Consider the following 16,865-nt stretch of genomic DNA (forward strand, 5'->3'; position numbering starts at 1 on the left):
AGGTCTACACTCAACATGCTTTACAAGTCTGATTTCCACAGTTAATTGACTGAAATACAATATCCTCAGATTTATCAGCAGAGCCAGGTTTTACAGATTTTGTAATTGGATTACATGTGTAGAATAACTAGAGGATCTTTACTAGACCTCCAGATATCACAGATGAAGAAATTGGTTAGAAAAAGCCAGTAAAGACACTGGCTGTGTAAGCTACTGCAGCCTTCACAAGCCTCCTGAAACGCTGTAGGGGCATCAAGTCTAGTCCTATGCCTCAGCCAGTGTAACAGAGTCCCACAATATATAAGCACTGCATGTTTTTGTAAATCAGAGTCACCTTCAAAGTGGAGCCAGAAGCAAGGAGAGAGCCCTATTCCACTAATGTGGATATCCCATCTCACCCACAGAACTAGTGTTAATCTAAAGAAGAAGGCACAGGTAATTTCATACATCAGCACCTTTGACTGGTCTTTATGAACATCATCTTCTACCAAGAAGTACACTGTTTCTACCTCCATTACAGTGGGCCTTTGTTTCTAAATTGGCTTTGGGGATGCTGGTGCACAAACACTCTGCTGAAATCTGACTGAAACCAGACCACTGCATGCATTTCCCAAGCCACACAACTGGCTCCCAGCCTGCCTTTGGGCCTCTACAGAGGGGCCCACACAACCAACATCCTAAAGACTGCTGCCCCCAACCACCAAGTGGATAAAGGTGCTTCCTGAAGGGAGCAGAGGCAAGAGGTTCACCAAGCACTAGTCCATCTTCCTATGGAGGACTTTGGAGTATCTCTACCTGGTATCCCTAAGAAGCATAGAGCTTCTCTCTTTTCAATGTCTCAGTTTGCTGGTACGAATTACCAGACAGCTTCCTGATCAGTTCTTCTGTACCCTAAGACAACTCTAAATGCCAAAATGCCAGTACGTAAAGGATGGACAGCAACCTATTAACAGAGAAACTTAATTACAAGTCAAGTCACAGCTAAATTCCTTTATGGCTGCAAAGCCTCCATGTTCTCCTTCACATAGTGTTTTCCTCTAAAGCTTCAATTCTTCAATGTTCCTGTGTAAAATCTTTCTGTTTACATTTAAATTTAGTAATAATTCTGCAGTCATAATATGCTGTTGAAATATCATACTCAACAAAATAAGAGTTTGTGCTTTGTGGCATTCACATCTTAATTCCACCTAATTCTAATGCATTATTGACCATGTTATAACACAGAAAGTCATAAGGGCTGAGAAAATCTATTTCATCATTATAACACAACTTTTTATATTGTTTTAAAGTAGCAGAGCACATGTTTTTAGAAGTATATTGTATAAACATTTTCACTAAGAGCAAAGCTGGTATGTGTTATTTCACTGATACTTCTAGGCAGAAGTGCTATCTTTCCTGAAATGAGAGAAGTAAATTAAAGCTTTCAGCTGACTGTGCTCTTTCTTACAAAATGCAATAGTGGTAAAAGCATTTCCCAGCCTCCCCAAAGGAAGGTTGACAGATGTGATTGCAACCCACACACCTCCCTCTGGGAAATAAAATACATCACGCCCATGGAAAAAGGATTTCTGTATAGTGCTTTTGCAAGCTGCCAGGCTTTCTTAACTATGAAACAGAACTATCGCCAGATCTCAGAGGAAGTCATTAGGGGAACCTACTCAGGGAACTTAGAATCAATTAACCTTCAAAGTCAGCATGGTCACCTCGTAATGACTCAGTCATATGCTATGATCACACTGCTTATTATGCAACAGCACCTAAATGATAATTAATGATTATCAAAGGATTTTTAATGAATTTTAAAATCTACAAATGAACCCTAAAATCTAGACCCAAATCCCTTGAAGGAACATTTATCTTGCTTAGATTTCAAAACAACATAAACAAAGTTAAAGAAGCATGCCATCAATTTATTCCAGTTTTAAAACAGATGCAATTTGATAAATTACCTGAATTCTTCTCTAGTCCAAACATTTATTCTGTCAACTTGTAAAATAAATGTTTTCCCTAGGGATTCTGTGGTCAAATCTGTCTTGTATGACATCCAGTCATACAGTTGTCAGCCCAAGACTAGACTCATATATTATTACTTCTGTTTTACGTAAGAATAACGGGGTTTGCATCCACTTCATTTCACTGCCTTTATGAATTGTGCAGTTACCAACCCACTCCTCAGAAGTACAAAGTGTACCAAACATTTTGAAACAGCAGAACAGGGCTGCTAGCTCATTAAATTACCTACTGGCTGAACAACATTGCACTTACATTTTTCTTTATCTAGCTACCAGAAAAATGAAAACATGTTCCAGCATCACCACGCCTTTTCATTTTGATTTGTCCAGCTTCCATTACAGACATCAACTGTCATGAAATCCTCTCTAAATTCTTCAATTATACTGAACAAGAAGCATGGGCCTCAAAGTTCAGCCAGAACACATGCACCAAAACCTGCACTATATTTTAAGCAGCTGAGTCCCACTAAGGGGGGGTTGGGTGAGTGGGAGAGGGCATGAGCGCTCCTGTGAATCTTTTCTGCACTCAAACACCACTGGTATTTAGGTTTTCATCACTGAAATTCCTGAAGTGCCCAAAGTCTGCGTACAGCAGGTGGTTACCTTGGCCCAGCAGAGTGCCTTAGTATTTTGATCTCGTCTACAACATTCAGATAAATAAATGAGGAGCATTTGGGTTTACCAAACATGAGGGGCAATGATTTTGCTCAGGGAATGCAATTCTCCCTTTGAGACCTGCTCACTGTGTGGCAGAGTCATACCAGCTCTTGAGCCTGTCCTGTCAGCCCTGTCAAGCCTTTGTTCCAACCTGTCTACATATTTTCTGTGCATCTATCTGTGGGCCTGGAATTTAGGATTTTGAAATCCAAAGGTGACACAAGATCTACAAATTGGTGTCACAGGGTTTGCTAACTGCCTGATACATGCCAGAAGCACCAAATATTTAATCCTTCTCTCAAACCGCAGTGCAAAGCTACTTGATAATAACTTTCTTATTTGCTTATGGGTAAAATTTACAAAAATCTCAGAGGTATTTCTACCAAAAGACAACAAAAATTAAGGAAGCCCTGTGAAGACTTCAAGCTTCTCTGGAAAATAGGCTTTAAGTCTCTTCCTGAGCATAATTGTAAAAAGTTAAATTAAATCCCCAATAAGATAGAAGAGGAATTTCAAGAGTTCACAGTTACATGCTCTTATTTGCTCTTCAATGATCAATTAATGAAATTGTCATAATTTTTTACACAAGGATGTATCATCCTCTTGCACTGTTCTGTTTTGATTAACAATATGAAGCTACCACCAAAGCAGAAAGTCAGAGACAGTGTGAGATACAGGACTAAGTCTAAAATAAAGTTTATGCTTTCAAATGAAGTATAAATCCTAGTATTTAGTGCACAAATGCTTCTAATACTTTCAAAACTTTCTATTTTAAAAAGTTTATAGAACAGATAATTGTCACTCAGAACCATGCTAGAAGAGATAACCATCTTAAATCTAGATTTCAAATTCAGAATACACTACCGAGTAAAAGGAGTCAGGTATTGCTATCAAGCCATTTTTCAAAAACAGACCACCTGCATTCCTTTTGTGAATTTTAAGGAACTACTGTACAATATAGGATGAAAATATTTATTTTTTGTGTTGCAGCAAGAAACCATAACCAAGACTCCACAAAGAATCACAAACTGAGTATATTTTACGTCTGCAGTCTAAATAAAGACCTAATAAAGTGGAAGAGGAAATAAAATGGAAGAGAGAAATTATGCATCTAAGGTCAGGAAAAGGGGAATCAAGTAGGTGCAAAACATGCTTGAGAACAGAAAATAATTATCACTGCAGGGACATCTGTGTTTTCTAGTCTGTGAAGTCTGAAAAAATGATGGCTTCAGCAGAGCTCACTAGAAATAACTTAGTACAGCTAACATATGACAGACTAATAGCTGCAGCTGGATAGAAAAATGTAAAATTAGTCTGAAAAATTCAGACTAATTCAATTATTTGTGTGATAAAAGCAAAAAAAAGAAAACTATTCAGGTTTTAAGTCAGATGAGGAAAAGACAGTGGCTTCCAGTTTGTATGTAATATGCATAATATTCCTTTCAAGATGATGTAAAAGTCCACAGAGTGCAAATTTAAAAGGTTATTTCCAAGTCAAGAAAGGAGACATTTTTCACTAAGACCTAGAGTTATGAAAATATGTCTGAATGCTCTAAATATACCAAAATACTGCAATAAAGTAAGCTTCTTCAAGGATATTTCATGCTTGTCCCTGGCTGCTGAATCTTTTAAGGAAAGATTTGGTTTTAAAGTTTCATAAATTAAATATTTCGTAGAACTTGGGTTTTTTTATAAATCAGTTTCCTGATATAAAGTAGTTCAAAGAAAAACTTCCTAACAGCTATGTGGATAAAGTAGCTCTGTTTTGTATTCGGTGCTTTGAGTACCTACTTGGCCACTGCAATAATTAACCAACTGCCCACATATTCCTGCATATAAATCATGACCTTGAATAGAATCAGAGAATGGTTTGTGCTGGAAGCTGACCTTAAAGATCATCAAGCTCCAACTCCCCTGCCATGAGCAGGATCACCTCTCACTAGACCAGTTGCTCAGAGCCCCATCCAACCTGGCCATGAGCACTTCCAGGAGTGGAGATCCAGAAGTTCTCCAGGCAACCTGTTCCAGTGCCTCACCACTCTCAGAGTTAAGAATTTCTTCCTAATAACCAGTCTGAGTGTGCCATTTTTCAATGTGATGCCATTCCCCCTTGTTCAGTCAATTGCTCACCTCTGAGAAACTGCCAATTAGTAAGGCAGAAAAATGTTTAGGAGGCTGTATGCAATATAGCAAACCTCTTGCTGAAGCAGAAAATAAAAATCAATACTGAATAGGCCATAGACCCTGTCACCCTGGGACTGTGCATGTTGACATATGGCAACAAAAGGGCAGCTGTGGTTGCTCAATCATACAAAATTGTGTCTCTGTGTGGTATACTGCCTCATAATTGTAGTCAGAACAGAACACAAGAGCCGGGAAATACTATGTTCTAATCAAAATGGAAAATGGACACTTAGGGTAGATTCTGAAGATGGAGAAACAGGTTATTTAATGAGATTTCAGCTTTATTTCTGTTCATATGAAATTGCTCTGTAAGAACAAAGACTGTCAAGAGGGAAGGTCCTTAGGTAAAATGTGAATATTAGAACATTAGAGAAAAAGGATTACATATTTTATGTCTGAGCATGCGATTAAAATGACAATCCTGTCTATTCAATAGCTTTATGTAACATCACAGTGATTTTGAGAACTACAAAACTTTGTAGCAGTTAGCATATTCAAGTTTACAAAGGGATTGCTAACATCATCTTTTCCTCTTTGACTGTCTAAATAAATAAATGCATTACCTTTATGATATCCAAAACAGCACTTCTTCAATTGAAAGACTCACAAAGCAGTTTGGAAAAGTGAAAAAAAAAATCTCAGATTGAAACTATATAGGGGTTGCTCACCTTGCAAAACAATTACCTAAATTGCAATACAAATAATTTGCTGAGCTTCATGACATCAAGCTTATGAAATATGCAGATAGTCATTCTTCTGCTCAATGGACAGCGGTGGTTGCACACAGACACACACACACAGAGCAACCTTGCTGCCCAAAGAGCTCCCATTCCATGCCTCAAGTGGGGGTGGGTGGGGTAGTCCCATTCCTCCTACCACTGCCGTGATTTCCAAGTGTCCCTCACAGCTTTCAAGTACAGACACTGGCCTGATTTCATCTGTACAGATTTCAAAGCAGAAGGAGCTGCAGAAGCAGCAATACTCTGACAGTAAAGTTGTAGAGCAAGAGAACATGAGAGTTAGTATCAAATAGGGAGAGGAAGAAGCATCACAATTTTGCTGTGTATTCACATCACACTTCAAAGAATTCTGAACAAAACCCAGAAATAGTAAGAATATAAGGAACTTTTACTTTATACCAGATGATAATTTAGTTTGGAAAAAAATACTTGTTTAAATTATCCACATTTGGCAAACTAATTCAAGTGTATACAACTGGAACTAAAAAAACCAAGCCAGACTACAACTATTACAATAAGATATCACATGCTGGACTAGAAGTGTAAAAATATGTTTGCATAAGAAAACATAACATAACAAAGTAGTATCATGCATATATAGACCATAGAAAGAATGGAACTCCAAAAGCTACATCCCAGTTTCCTTTTTAAATCTATACTGTAAATGTATATGTTACTGAAACCATGCAACACTGAAGTACCTTTATAAAGTGGAAATACAATTTATTAAATCTAGTAAACAGGAAGACAAAACCTGCACAAGAAAAACCACATGAACAGCCCACAAAAAGACACAAGTGCTGCCCAAGATTCCAGTACCAAGTCTTCTGCATGCATGAATTTCTTACTGTACAGTATGGTTAACTGATACTGAGCAGGTATGGCAATAAAAAAGTTCCAGGCATGCCACCGGTGTAAAGATATGCACATTCCAGCAGCACCACTGACAAACTCTTAACAAGTGACTAAGGCTTAACTCCTACAATTGCAGTCTTTGAGGAACTGGAAGCCAGACTTTAAAAAATGGAGAAGTAGCTTCTGCTGACATATTTAGCTCAATCTATTAGCAATGACATTGGATGCAAAATTGGTAATTAAACCAGTATGAAACTGTGTGGAAGTTCAGTTCTCATTTTAACAAGAGAGAACTGTGGGAAAATTCTGTTCTGTGTGGGTCAGAAAATGAGAAAAAGCATTCACTGAGGCCACTTTACACCAACACAAAACACAGTGAAATTTCCTAAACTAATCTCCACTTAGAATCTCTATTTTCCTATGCTCTGATCTTCAAATCAGTATATTAATTCCAGGCTATTCTTTTGGATCCACAACATCAACAGTGATTAAAGTAAAAAGCAGAAAAAAAGAAATGCTAAGTATGCTGATTTTTAAAAAAAAACAACTTTGTAGTGCATTCAGAGTGAAAAATATGTGTGGAAATCAGGAAACTATAACACTGACTAAAAACCAAAGATTTCTAAGGCTATTACCTGTTTTCTTTTGGGGTGATAAGGAACTTCCATTGAACCACTGCAATTCTCAAATTTTGGTTTGTTTTTAAAAACCAAAGAAACAAATATTCTCCTACTAGTCTGTGGGTTTCTAGAGTTACTTACAGCTCCAGAATGAGAATGACATCTGTTTTATTCTCATAGACGTCATGAAGCGTTATCACATTGGGATGCCGAATCTCTTTCAGTATTCCAACTTCTCGCTCGATATCTTCCCGGCTCACTCCACGACGGCTGGACTTCGTTCTCCTTTTCTTGATGAATTTTGCTGCAAACTGCAGGCCGGTACTTTTCTCGCGGCATTTTTTCACTACGGCAAACTGCCCACTGAAAAACAAAGAGATGACAAGGGTTCAGTTCAAGACAATTCAGAGTTAAGAGTAACCTGTTTGCTGTGGTGGGGGAAATCAGCTTATAACTCTGGCTGACCTAAGAATATAACTGCTTCTTATGCCATCTACAATAGCACTTGAAGAAAACCTAGAAGAGGCAGGAAATGTAATTTAAGATTAATTAAATCTTAAATTGTAACACAAATGTACACATTTCAGCACATCAGTAAGTAAAAGGCAGCACCTTACCAGTGAGGACCACCGGATTTTTGACAAATACATGCACTGGGGATTACTGGGCAAAAGTAATGGTTTCTGGTTTTCTCCTCCCATATGCTTGTTGAATATTTTTCCTTTGTTCTGCAGTTGGGACAATTCGTAGTTTTTACAATCTACATTATTTGTCAATATTCACTTTATTCTATATATATTCTATCCTTAAGTTTGTTTTTTAAAAAAATTTTAAAACAAAACTTGGTTTCATGACACTGCTTTGGATTTTGAAAGCACTGACTAAATACAGTAGTATCAAGAATTACTCATCTTGTTAAGGACAAGTTTGAAGATGAGAAAAGTAACGAGATACTGAGAAACAAAACCTGTGCTTGTATTACAAAACAGAAGAAACTCCAGGAAGCTGCTGACTCCAGCACACCATCCCTGATGTACAAGCCTGCTGTTGCTAGATGCACATATGGATCTAGATCAGGAATCTCCAGGAGCCTAATGTTGATTTAAAGAAAGAACAAGATTTCTAGAAGTGTTTTTCTTTTAAGTTTCCCTAATCTCTTGTTGAGGAGTCTCAGGAAATTCTGGTCCTGTTTTTTTTACCATATGAAGGAATAATAGAATTACAGAATGATACTAAGGAGAACATTTTTTGAAGTTACCCTACCCTGGTAACTGAAGAAGATCTGTTCTCTAAAGCAGATTTAGAACAGCAATTGAATCAGAGCTAGCCTTAATAGGTTTGACTACTTGAACAGCCATATAGCACTCAGAGCTACACGTTTCATGCCACCCTTACTGTGCTGATCCCACATAGTACCCTGAGTGATGACACATTGTCTTGAACTGGGACATGCAGTTGGGCAAGACTGTCACTCGTGGAAGGACAGGGCAAAGACAGGACCTTTCATGTGAACTCTTAGAAAGACACTCTAGAGTAGCCACCACCATCTGGGAAATCTTTGAATGCAGCCATGGGTAGTGAGTGAAGGAAACTTTGAGAGAAGTCTTAAACCTCAACAGTCTAAAGTTGAGGTTTAGATTTGTTTCAGTATTATGATCACCATTCAAGTTTAATTCTTCATTGTTTAATGAAATCAATTCATGAATTTGTGAGAAGATGTTATATTGCAGGAAAAATGACTTTGCCTTAAATTCCACCCGCCCCCAATTTCACATAAAGTTTTCAAGGATCAGATTTCCATATGGGGACCCCCACATTATTATTACAAACTGCAGTGGACAGAGCAGTGCTTCAGACGACACCATATCCTCTTCTCCATCACACACAGGTTGGAAGACCTGCTTCACTTGCCCAGACTTGGCCTGCTAGTGTTATCAGAGACGCTCTTTGACATGTAAGACTTTCATATGTGACTGAAAGAGAAAGCACAGACCTCTGGAATACCCGTGTCATCGTAAACTGACAGCAGAGAGCTAGACAAGGTATCCTAAGGTCATCAGCCTTCTCTGTCTGGTTCAGTCCAATTTCACAAAAACTGAGTTTGATCTCCAAGGTCTGAGCAATTTTGCACTGCCAGAGTAGAGGTATTTGCACTGCTGGATTGAAAACACAGCCTTTCTGGCTCTTGCTTCCAGTGAGAAAAGCAAGGGATTGTCTCACACTCTCCCCCACAGCATGCACATCTCCACAGAGATACAAAGCTTTATTTAAAAAGCAGTCAGTTTTGCAGAAAATTCACAGTTTCAAAGAAAAAACAAAGTGGAGTAGTAGACAGATGCAGACATCATCACAACTCCAAACAGCTACTTAAGCTCATAGATCACAAGGAAGTCAAAAGCTGCTGTTTGTCTTTTGACCACCTGGCTGGCTTTCAGGCTAGAAGTCTAAAACGTCTGATAGAGGAAGAAAAATATTTCTGCTTATGATTAATCCACAGGCTTGAATGCTGCATGGCTAACCACTCTCTTATCAATGCACAGCCTCTAAATTTAGCAAAAGCTACTGCTTTACTCTGGAAAATCAACAAAACAAACAAAAAAAAGAAACAACCTTCCCCTGTCCTCCCCTCTACCCACCCTCACCCCCCTGTAATCCCTACACAATCCCTACAATGCAAATCAAACAAACACAGAAACAACAACCCCCAAAATAAAATATGAGAACCAAAATTACATCTAACATCAGCTCTGGAATGAAAAAGGAAAAACATAACTCAGAAATACACAGACATTCAATATATTCTGATATCCAAGATTTAACTATAAAAGTTGGCGGGGATTAAGAGTTGTCTGTGTTTTACTGACATGATGATTTTTACATAGTATTATGCATATTTGAATTACATCATTCCCCAAAGCCACTTCATGCTTCCAATGCCTTTAAGGCTAAGACTGTTTAATCTTATTTTGGCAATGGGTCAACTATGACGTTACAGCATGAGGTTGACATCCTGGAGCAAAGGGGACTACATACAACAAGTAGATCTCCTCTCTCCTGAGATATGCCATTTATTTTTTCAGTCGTTCACTATTTTCTCTGTCCACAACCACCTGTTGGAAGGATGCCCTGACCTATCACTATTCAATATAAAAGTGTTATCAGAAGTCCAATACATTGTTTAAAACATTTTACTTTAAAGATTGGTCTCATCCACGGTTTGACAGGAGGTGAAGCTCCAAAAATCTTTGACACTGCTCAAGACTGTAAGAAGTTCATCAGCTAACAGGTATTGTGAGTAAGTGCCAGTTATACACCAAATAACCTTCTTATTGTTGCTGTTGTGGTATTTATTCAGCACACAACCACACAATTAGCTGCTTGTTATTAAACGCTGTACATGCAGATCACACTTAAGCTGCAATCAAAGGGGCTGTTTCATTCCTGTGATCCCTAAGCCACACCATTTTACAACTCTCTCTAAACTCCTGTTTTAAAAGCAGAGGAGATATGTAAATCAAAATGTATTTACTGGGCTTTCCCTTGCAGAACTGCAGTGACAAGCTAGTATAAATCAGCTTTGCACACATAACACTCATAGAATATCCAGTAATATCTTCCCAAAGATCCTACATTTTCAGATTCAGCATTCATTCATACACTATCTTCAAAGCCAGAAAAGTCCTTTAGTTTTTTAAGTTTCATTGCTTTTGTAGGTTTGCTTTAAAGTGCATGAAGTCAAAAAATGACAGCCGTTTTAGAAGAAAATTACACTAATCACCCTGCGCCCTCTCCCCAAAGTAAATCACAAATTCACACTTAATAAAGTGTCCGACATCATTCTTTTTCCACATAGCAGGATCAGGTTAAACAGCAAGGCAGGATGACAGCTTGATGTAAGAACAAATACTTCTGCTAATAATAGTAATTTGTTTTGTGATCTTGTAATCCTTAACTCAACCAGCCCTTAATTACTACCTTAAACCTACTCTTTGTGGGACACTTGGCATACATCCACATCCAGTGATTTTTCAGACTCACTTCAGAACAAGTACTTACCCCATTACCTAATCATGACATTTCTGTATCCTTTTTACATCATGAGACCCACTGCCCTTTACAATATATATATAAGCAAAAGTCATGCAGATAGGGGATGAAAGCACCAATAAAGCCCCTATATGTCAACCTTTATTGGTCCTTGCTTAGTGGGATCACAAAAAAAACTACTCATCAGCATGAATTAAGGAAAGTTTTAAATACAGAAATATAAAAATTCCTTTAGAATCAAAGGGAAAACACAAAAGAGTACTTCCATTTTTTCCACAAGGATGATGACAGTGATTAGGGGTGGCAGATACCCTGTATTCTTTCCCACTCCCAGCTGTCTGCACCAGCTCTATCCAGGTAGTTTGTTCTTGGAAGAGTAAAACTCTTGCTCCAAGAACCTGGAGAAAGAGTTCTAAGCTGGACACAGAGTTGGTCCAGAAGACTTGCCTTCCAAAGTTTAATGGGAGCAGGAAATAGGAGTAAGGAAAAGGCATTAAGTTGCAATCAGAGTAATAAGTGCCTCACTATGTTTCTGACATGCAGGGATTTTCTTCCTATTTAAAAATTTGATATTCAGTACACAACTCTGAAAACATAATGTACTGAGATTTAACTACTTTTACTATTTGTTTGACTACTTCTCTTTTTAAAATTACACTAATCCAACAGAGAGAGATTTACATAATACTATTAGATTAGCCTGAGGAAGAAACTGCAACTTGACGATGGGACTACTTGTTTCCTCCAACAGAACACCTATCAGCATACTGCACGCATGTCTGTCTTTCCTCAGAGATCTCCTGCAGGGAAGGGCAAGGGACCCGGAGATGTGCAGCCCCAGGAGCACCCCAGCATCAGTCAGCCCCATCAGTAACCACTGCTATCCATTGCTGTTGTACTATCTATTCAAATACAGTTGGAACAGTGTAACTGTTAACTAAAAAATTAAATTAATAAAAGCATTTTTGGAGTATCTAAGACATGACAACATGAAGCAGTCAGAATCTGAGGTTTCAAGCCATGTAAGAAGCAGGTGGGCTAAGTCAAATTTTAACACATATTTATAGACTAAAGTGCCTACCATAACTTTGTGTAATTGAATGGCAATCACGTACCTCTCCCCAACCCATTCATGCTGTGATGGGGAGGAGAATCAGGAAAAAAATTAAAAACTCAAGGGTTAAAATGAGAACAGTCTATAACAGATAATAGCTGCAATAATAATAAAAATTCTAATAAAACCAATTACAGCAACAGTAACAATGGAAAGAAGCGGGTGTGAGAGAGAGTAATAAAACCCAAGAGAGAGAAGAATAAAAGAATAAAAACCCAAGAGAGAAAAGTAATGCACAATACAATTGCTCAGCACAAACCAATGTCCAAATCCATCCCCCAGCAATGACCCCTCTTATGATAAATTCCCCCTGGATTATATTTTGGGTATGATTTTCATGGTATGGTATATAACATGGCCCAAAATTTGCCAGTTGGGGTCAGCTGTCTTGGCTGAGCAGACTCTCCCAGCTTCTTGTGCAGCTGCTGTCTGGCAGAGCATGGGAAGAGGAAAAGTCCTTGCCTTAAGGTAAGTGCTACTGAGGAGCAACAGAAACCTCAGTGGTGTTACCAACATTATTCTCATGCTAAATCCTAACCACAGCACTGTAAGAGCTATTAAGAAGAAAACTAACTCTATTACAGCTGAAACCAGACACTAAGAAGTAGAGAATTTGTCCAATCTATTAATTTCCCCAACATTTTAAAGCTTGTGCCTCACATTTTTGTGGTTTGGTTATTTTAAAAACAAATCATGCCTTTTAGCTATGTATTTATATCCTGCAGAAATTGTCTTGTGCTGTCAACCTCAGCACATAATACTGATGAAATTGGAAGTTTCTGCTGCTCTGCTGATTTCTGTAATTTCATTAGGTTGCTAACAGACTTCTCTAGATGTTTGCTAAGCTTACAGAAAAGTGATTTTCTTCACTGTTTTCTCAGATATCCAGAAGAGCCACTAGTCCTAAGGGATGACGTAAGAGCATGATAAAAAAAAATTATGACAGATCTAAATAAGGTATCTCAGAAAAATATATATTGTTTACTGGTTTTTATTATTATTTCTTAAATGCTTCATATTATTCCAAGAAGTGTATGAAAAATTTTAGTGGAATAGTTATATTGGAGATGGGGAAGAAGAGAAAAAGTGATGAAAAGACAAGAGACTTTTACTTTGTCCGTGTACAGATATGCATGTGTATGCAGTACTGAGTGCAACAAGGTATTTTAATTCCTTACGGTGAGGGTGGTTTATCATAGAATTAAACTGCTTTCTGTGCCACACATAAAAAAAGGCAAGTGCCTGCCATTGCCAAGGCTTCCTATGGAGCCCGCTTATGAATTCCTGGATTTGGTCAAGACATCTCACTGAACACAGCTCCTCAGTACAGTAATTAGTTAAGCTTGAGCAGAAAAATCAGATGGCTCTGGCTGGCCCAGAGAGAAGGGGATGCAGAAAGACAGCTACATACTGTGCCTCGATGTCAAAAGTAAGACCAAGCATGCCTGTACAACTTTCCATGTCCTTTCCCCAGCACCCTCACCTGAAGATCATCATCTACTTAGGATTTTCTTATTCCACTGACAGAACCATGATCAAGTTTTTCCAACATACTTAATGTCAAACAAGTTAAACAGTTGGAGCAAGAATACATGCACACACCTGTGCACACATTTGCTGAGCTGAAGAGCACTTATTAACTAGCACAAGCCACCAGACAGAGATGAGGCTCCCATATCAGCCATTTGGCAGTAAACATCAACTGCAGATGATTGAAAAACTCTTCGCATTTACAAATAAGAAGCTTAGAAATAATGCAATCTCACGACTAGACTGAACTTCATAAAGTAGAATAAAGCACAAGTTTCAGCCACTCTCTGTGTACATATAAATATGCACAGTATCTCTATATATATTACTATGAGGATTTTAAACACAGGATAAAAAATATGAATGGATGATATTTTGGGATTATACTTTGTTTACTGTTTATTTTATACACATTATAGTGTGAAGCAAATAGATATCTGATACATTTTATCATTAGAAGTAACTGAGTTTCTGTCCTTGAAAAGGGTTTTAATTAGATATATAGCACCTTGAAAATGAAATTTAAAGTCAAAATGCCTGCAATATTTTCATCCTGCTGCTATAGTTTGTCTGAAAGCTAATGCATAGCCCTTGCCAGGTATGGCTGCTATGTTACCAGAGGAGAATGCAGTCCTCTCTTTTATCCAAGGAGAATGCCTTCACAATTTTTTCCTTTTAAAAATGGCTTCACTTCAATCCACAGCTCAAAACTGAACAGGATTTCAGTGAAATCTTGTATTCTGACGCGGTTATACCAATTCTCCCATGGAGCTACAAGTAGATGTGCTCAGTGTGATTCCCAAGTGTTGGCAGGTGACCTTGAAGGGGGGAGAAGAGTGGAAGGCATTATGAAGAGTCAGAGATGCTTTATTATGTCATTCAATGTGAAAACAGCTATGGATACACTTGAAAAAAGTGATGTAAGTTCTGTTTGTGTTCAGAAGAAATGGTTAAAGGGGGAAGAATGGCAAGGAAGATGGTGGATTTGCTCTAGCTGGGAATGCCAAGGCCTAGAGAATAAACAGTGTGGGAAACCATATATTAAATCTACTGCTGTTTATCCTCTATCTGTTTGGAGAAGTAGAATTTCCATGTAGAGATAACATAAGTGTTTACAGAGACTTGTAGGCCCTATCCCAGACATGCTTCAGCTCCCTGTTGGGAGAAAGATCAAAGCAGAGACCATAAAAAGCACAGGGAGGTCACAGCATGGTGCTAAACTACACGTGCTCAGGCCCTGGATAAATGGGCACAGCCGCAGCCCTGCCACCCGCTAGGATTGGGCTGAGCCTGATGGTGCCTGTGCCCTCACTCGTGTCACTGCTGCCCAGCCTTGTTTCAGGATCCTCCAGTCAGAGAGGTAATGGAATAAACTTATTCTCTGCATTTCAGCTGTGGTTGTTTTTGGTTGCTTTCAGTCACCTGCATGCATTGATTAACAGTTCAAAACAGAAATTATTTGTATTTTAGTTCAACCCCTTTATATTTAATTAGATGTGGCTGAACTGTTGTTTGCTTCACCTCTTTAAAGGAATGTTTAGGTGAGTTAAGATGTGTCACACATTAACAGAATCATAGAATAGTTTGGGTTGGAAAGGACCTTAAACATCAGGCTCCAACTCCCTTGCAATAGGCAGTGACACCTCCCACTAAACCAGATTGCTCAAAGCTCCATCCAACTTGGCACTGAACATTTTCAGGGATGGGGCATCCACAACTTCTCTGAGCAAGCAGTTCCTTCAGTGCCTCACCACCCTCACAGTTAGAAATTTCTTCCTAACATCTACTCTAAGAATTCCTTTCAGTTTAAAGCCATTCCTCCTGTTTTATCACTACATGCCCTGTGAAAAATCCCTCTCCAGCCTTCCTCTAAGCCCCCCTTCAGGTATTGAGGTTCCCTACAGAACCTTCTCTTTCCAGGTTGACAGCTCCAACTCTCTCAGTCTGTCAGTATATAGTCTGGCATTACAGTATAGGAACAAGTAAATGATGTTCAATCACAATATAAGAAAGACATTCAGCTATTACAGATCACCCAAAGAAGGGCCATGAGGATGGAGAACAGCCTTGAGGGGGAGCTGAATGAGGAGCAGCTGAAGCCACTTGATCTGTTCAGCCTGGAGGAGACTGAGGACAGACCTCACTGCAGTTACAACTTCCTCAGGAAGGGAAGAGAGGGGCAGGTACTGATCTCTCCTCTGTGGTGCCCAGTGACAGAACCTTCAGGCCTGAAGCTGTATCTGGGGAGGTGTCATGGTTTGACACTAGCACAATGCCAGTGCCTCCATGAGAATACTCTCTCCCTGGTTTCTGCTATGAGATGTGACCAGGAATAAGCAAAGCAGGCTCCCACTTAGAAAAGAAAAAATTTTATTAACTAAACTACAAGGGAAAGGAAAAAAAAAGAAACACACAAGGAAAATGAAAACTTCACAAATACATCTCCTCCTCCTCCCCAGCAAATTCCCAATACAATACATCCCCCAAATCATCGACTCTCGGTCCAGCACCACCCTTCAGAATACTCAATCCTCAGTTCATTAAGAGAAGGACTCCTTCTTGTGCCAATGGTGACCTCTTCCTTTCATGTCCAGCGCTCTCACCACTGAACACGGACCAGAGCTGCTTCTAGGGTCAACTTTTAAGGATGCTTTGTCCCACTCCAAAATGGCACAGTCTCAACTTTGGGACATCTGTCCCCCCCATATTTTTCACCCCCTGGGGCCGAGGGGTACCCACACTGAACCCTCTTGGTCCTGAGGCATTGCCTCCCCCTAGAATGCAGTCCCTGTATCACAAGGAATATGGCTCTGTCCATGGCTACACAAAAAGAGTCCAGCATAAGCTACTCCATCATCTCTTCCACCTGAGTTCTTCTCTATTTCTCTCATGGCCCATTTCCTCTTATCTCATCTCTATCTCTCTTCTCATTCAACTCCAGGAGGATTAGCATTTGCAAGGTTTCCATCATCCAAGAAAAGGGTTAAAAATCTGAGGCTCTGTCTCTCAGAACTCTCACAGCTGCCCAGCCCGGCACCTTCTCGCTGCCCCACCCCTTCTCCTTCTCGGCCGGCCACTATTCAATTTCAAGGTGGCACAAGCACAG

General features: G+C 39.1%; 1 protein-coding gene across 2 annotated transcripts in view; it reads right to left on the reverse strand.

Moving 5' to 3' along the window:
* The window catches only part of DAPK1 (death associated protein kinase 1), an 83,864-nt gene that overhangs the window by 37,185 nt on the left and 29,814 nt on the right, over positions 1-16,865 (reverse strand). For both annotated transcript variants that reach the window (XM_054652133.2, XM_077172143.1), the window contains exon 3: positions 7,210-7,431. In XM_054652133.2, coding sequence (XP_054508108.2) covers positions 7,210-7,431 — 222 coding nt within the window. The remainder of the gene's footprint in view (positions 1-7,209; positions 7,432-16,865) is intronic.

Source organism: Agelaius phoeniceus, chromosome Z (assembly GCF_051311805.1).
Source record: "Agelaius phoeniceus isolate bAgePho1 chromosome Z, bAgePho1.hap1, whole genome shotgun sequence".
In the NCBI taxonomy this organism is placed as follows: domain Eukaryota; kingdom Metazoa; phylum Chordata; class Aves; order Passeriformes; family Icteridae; genus Agelaius; species Agelaius phoeniceus.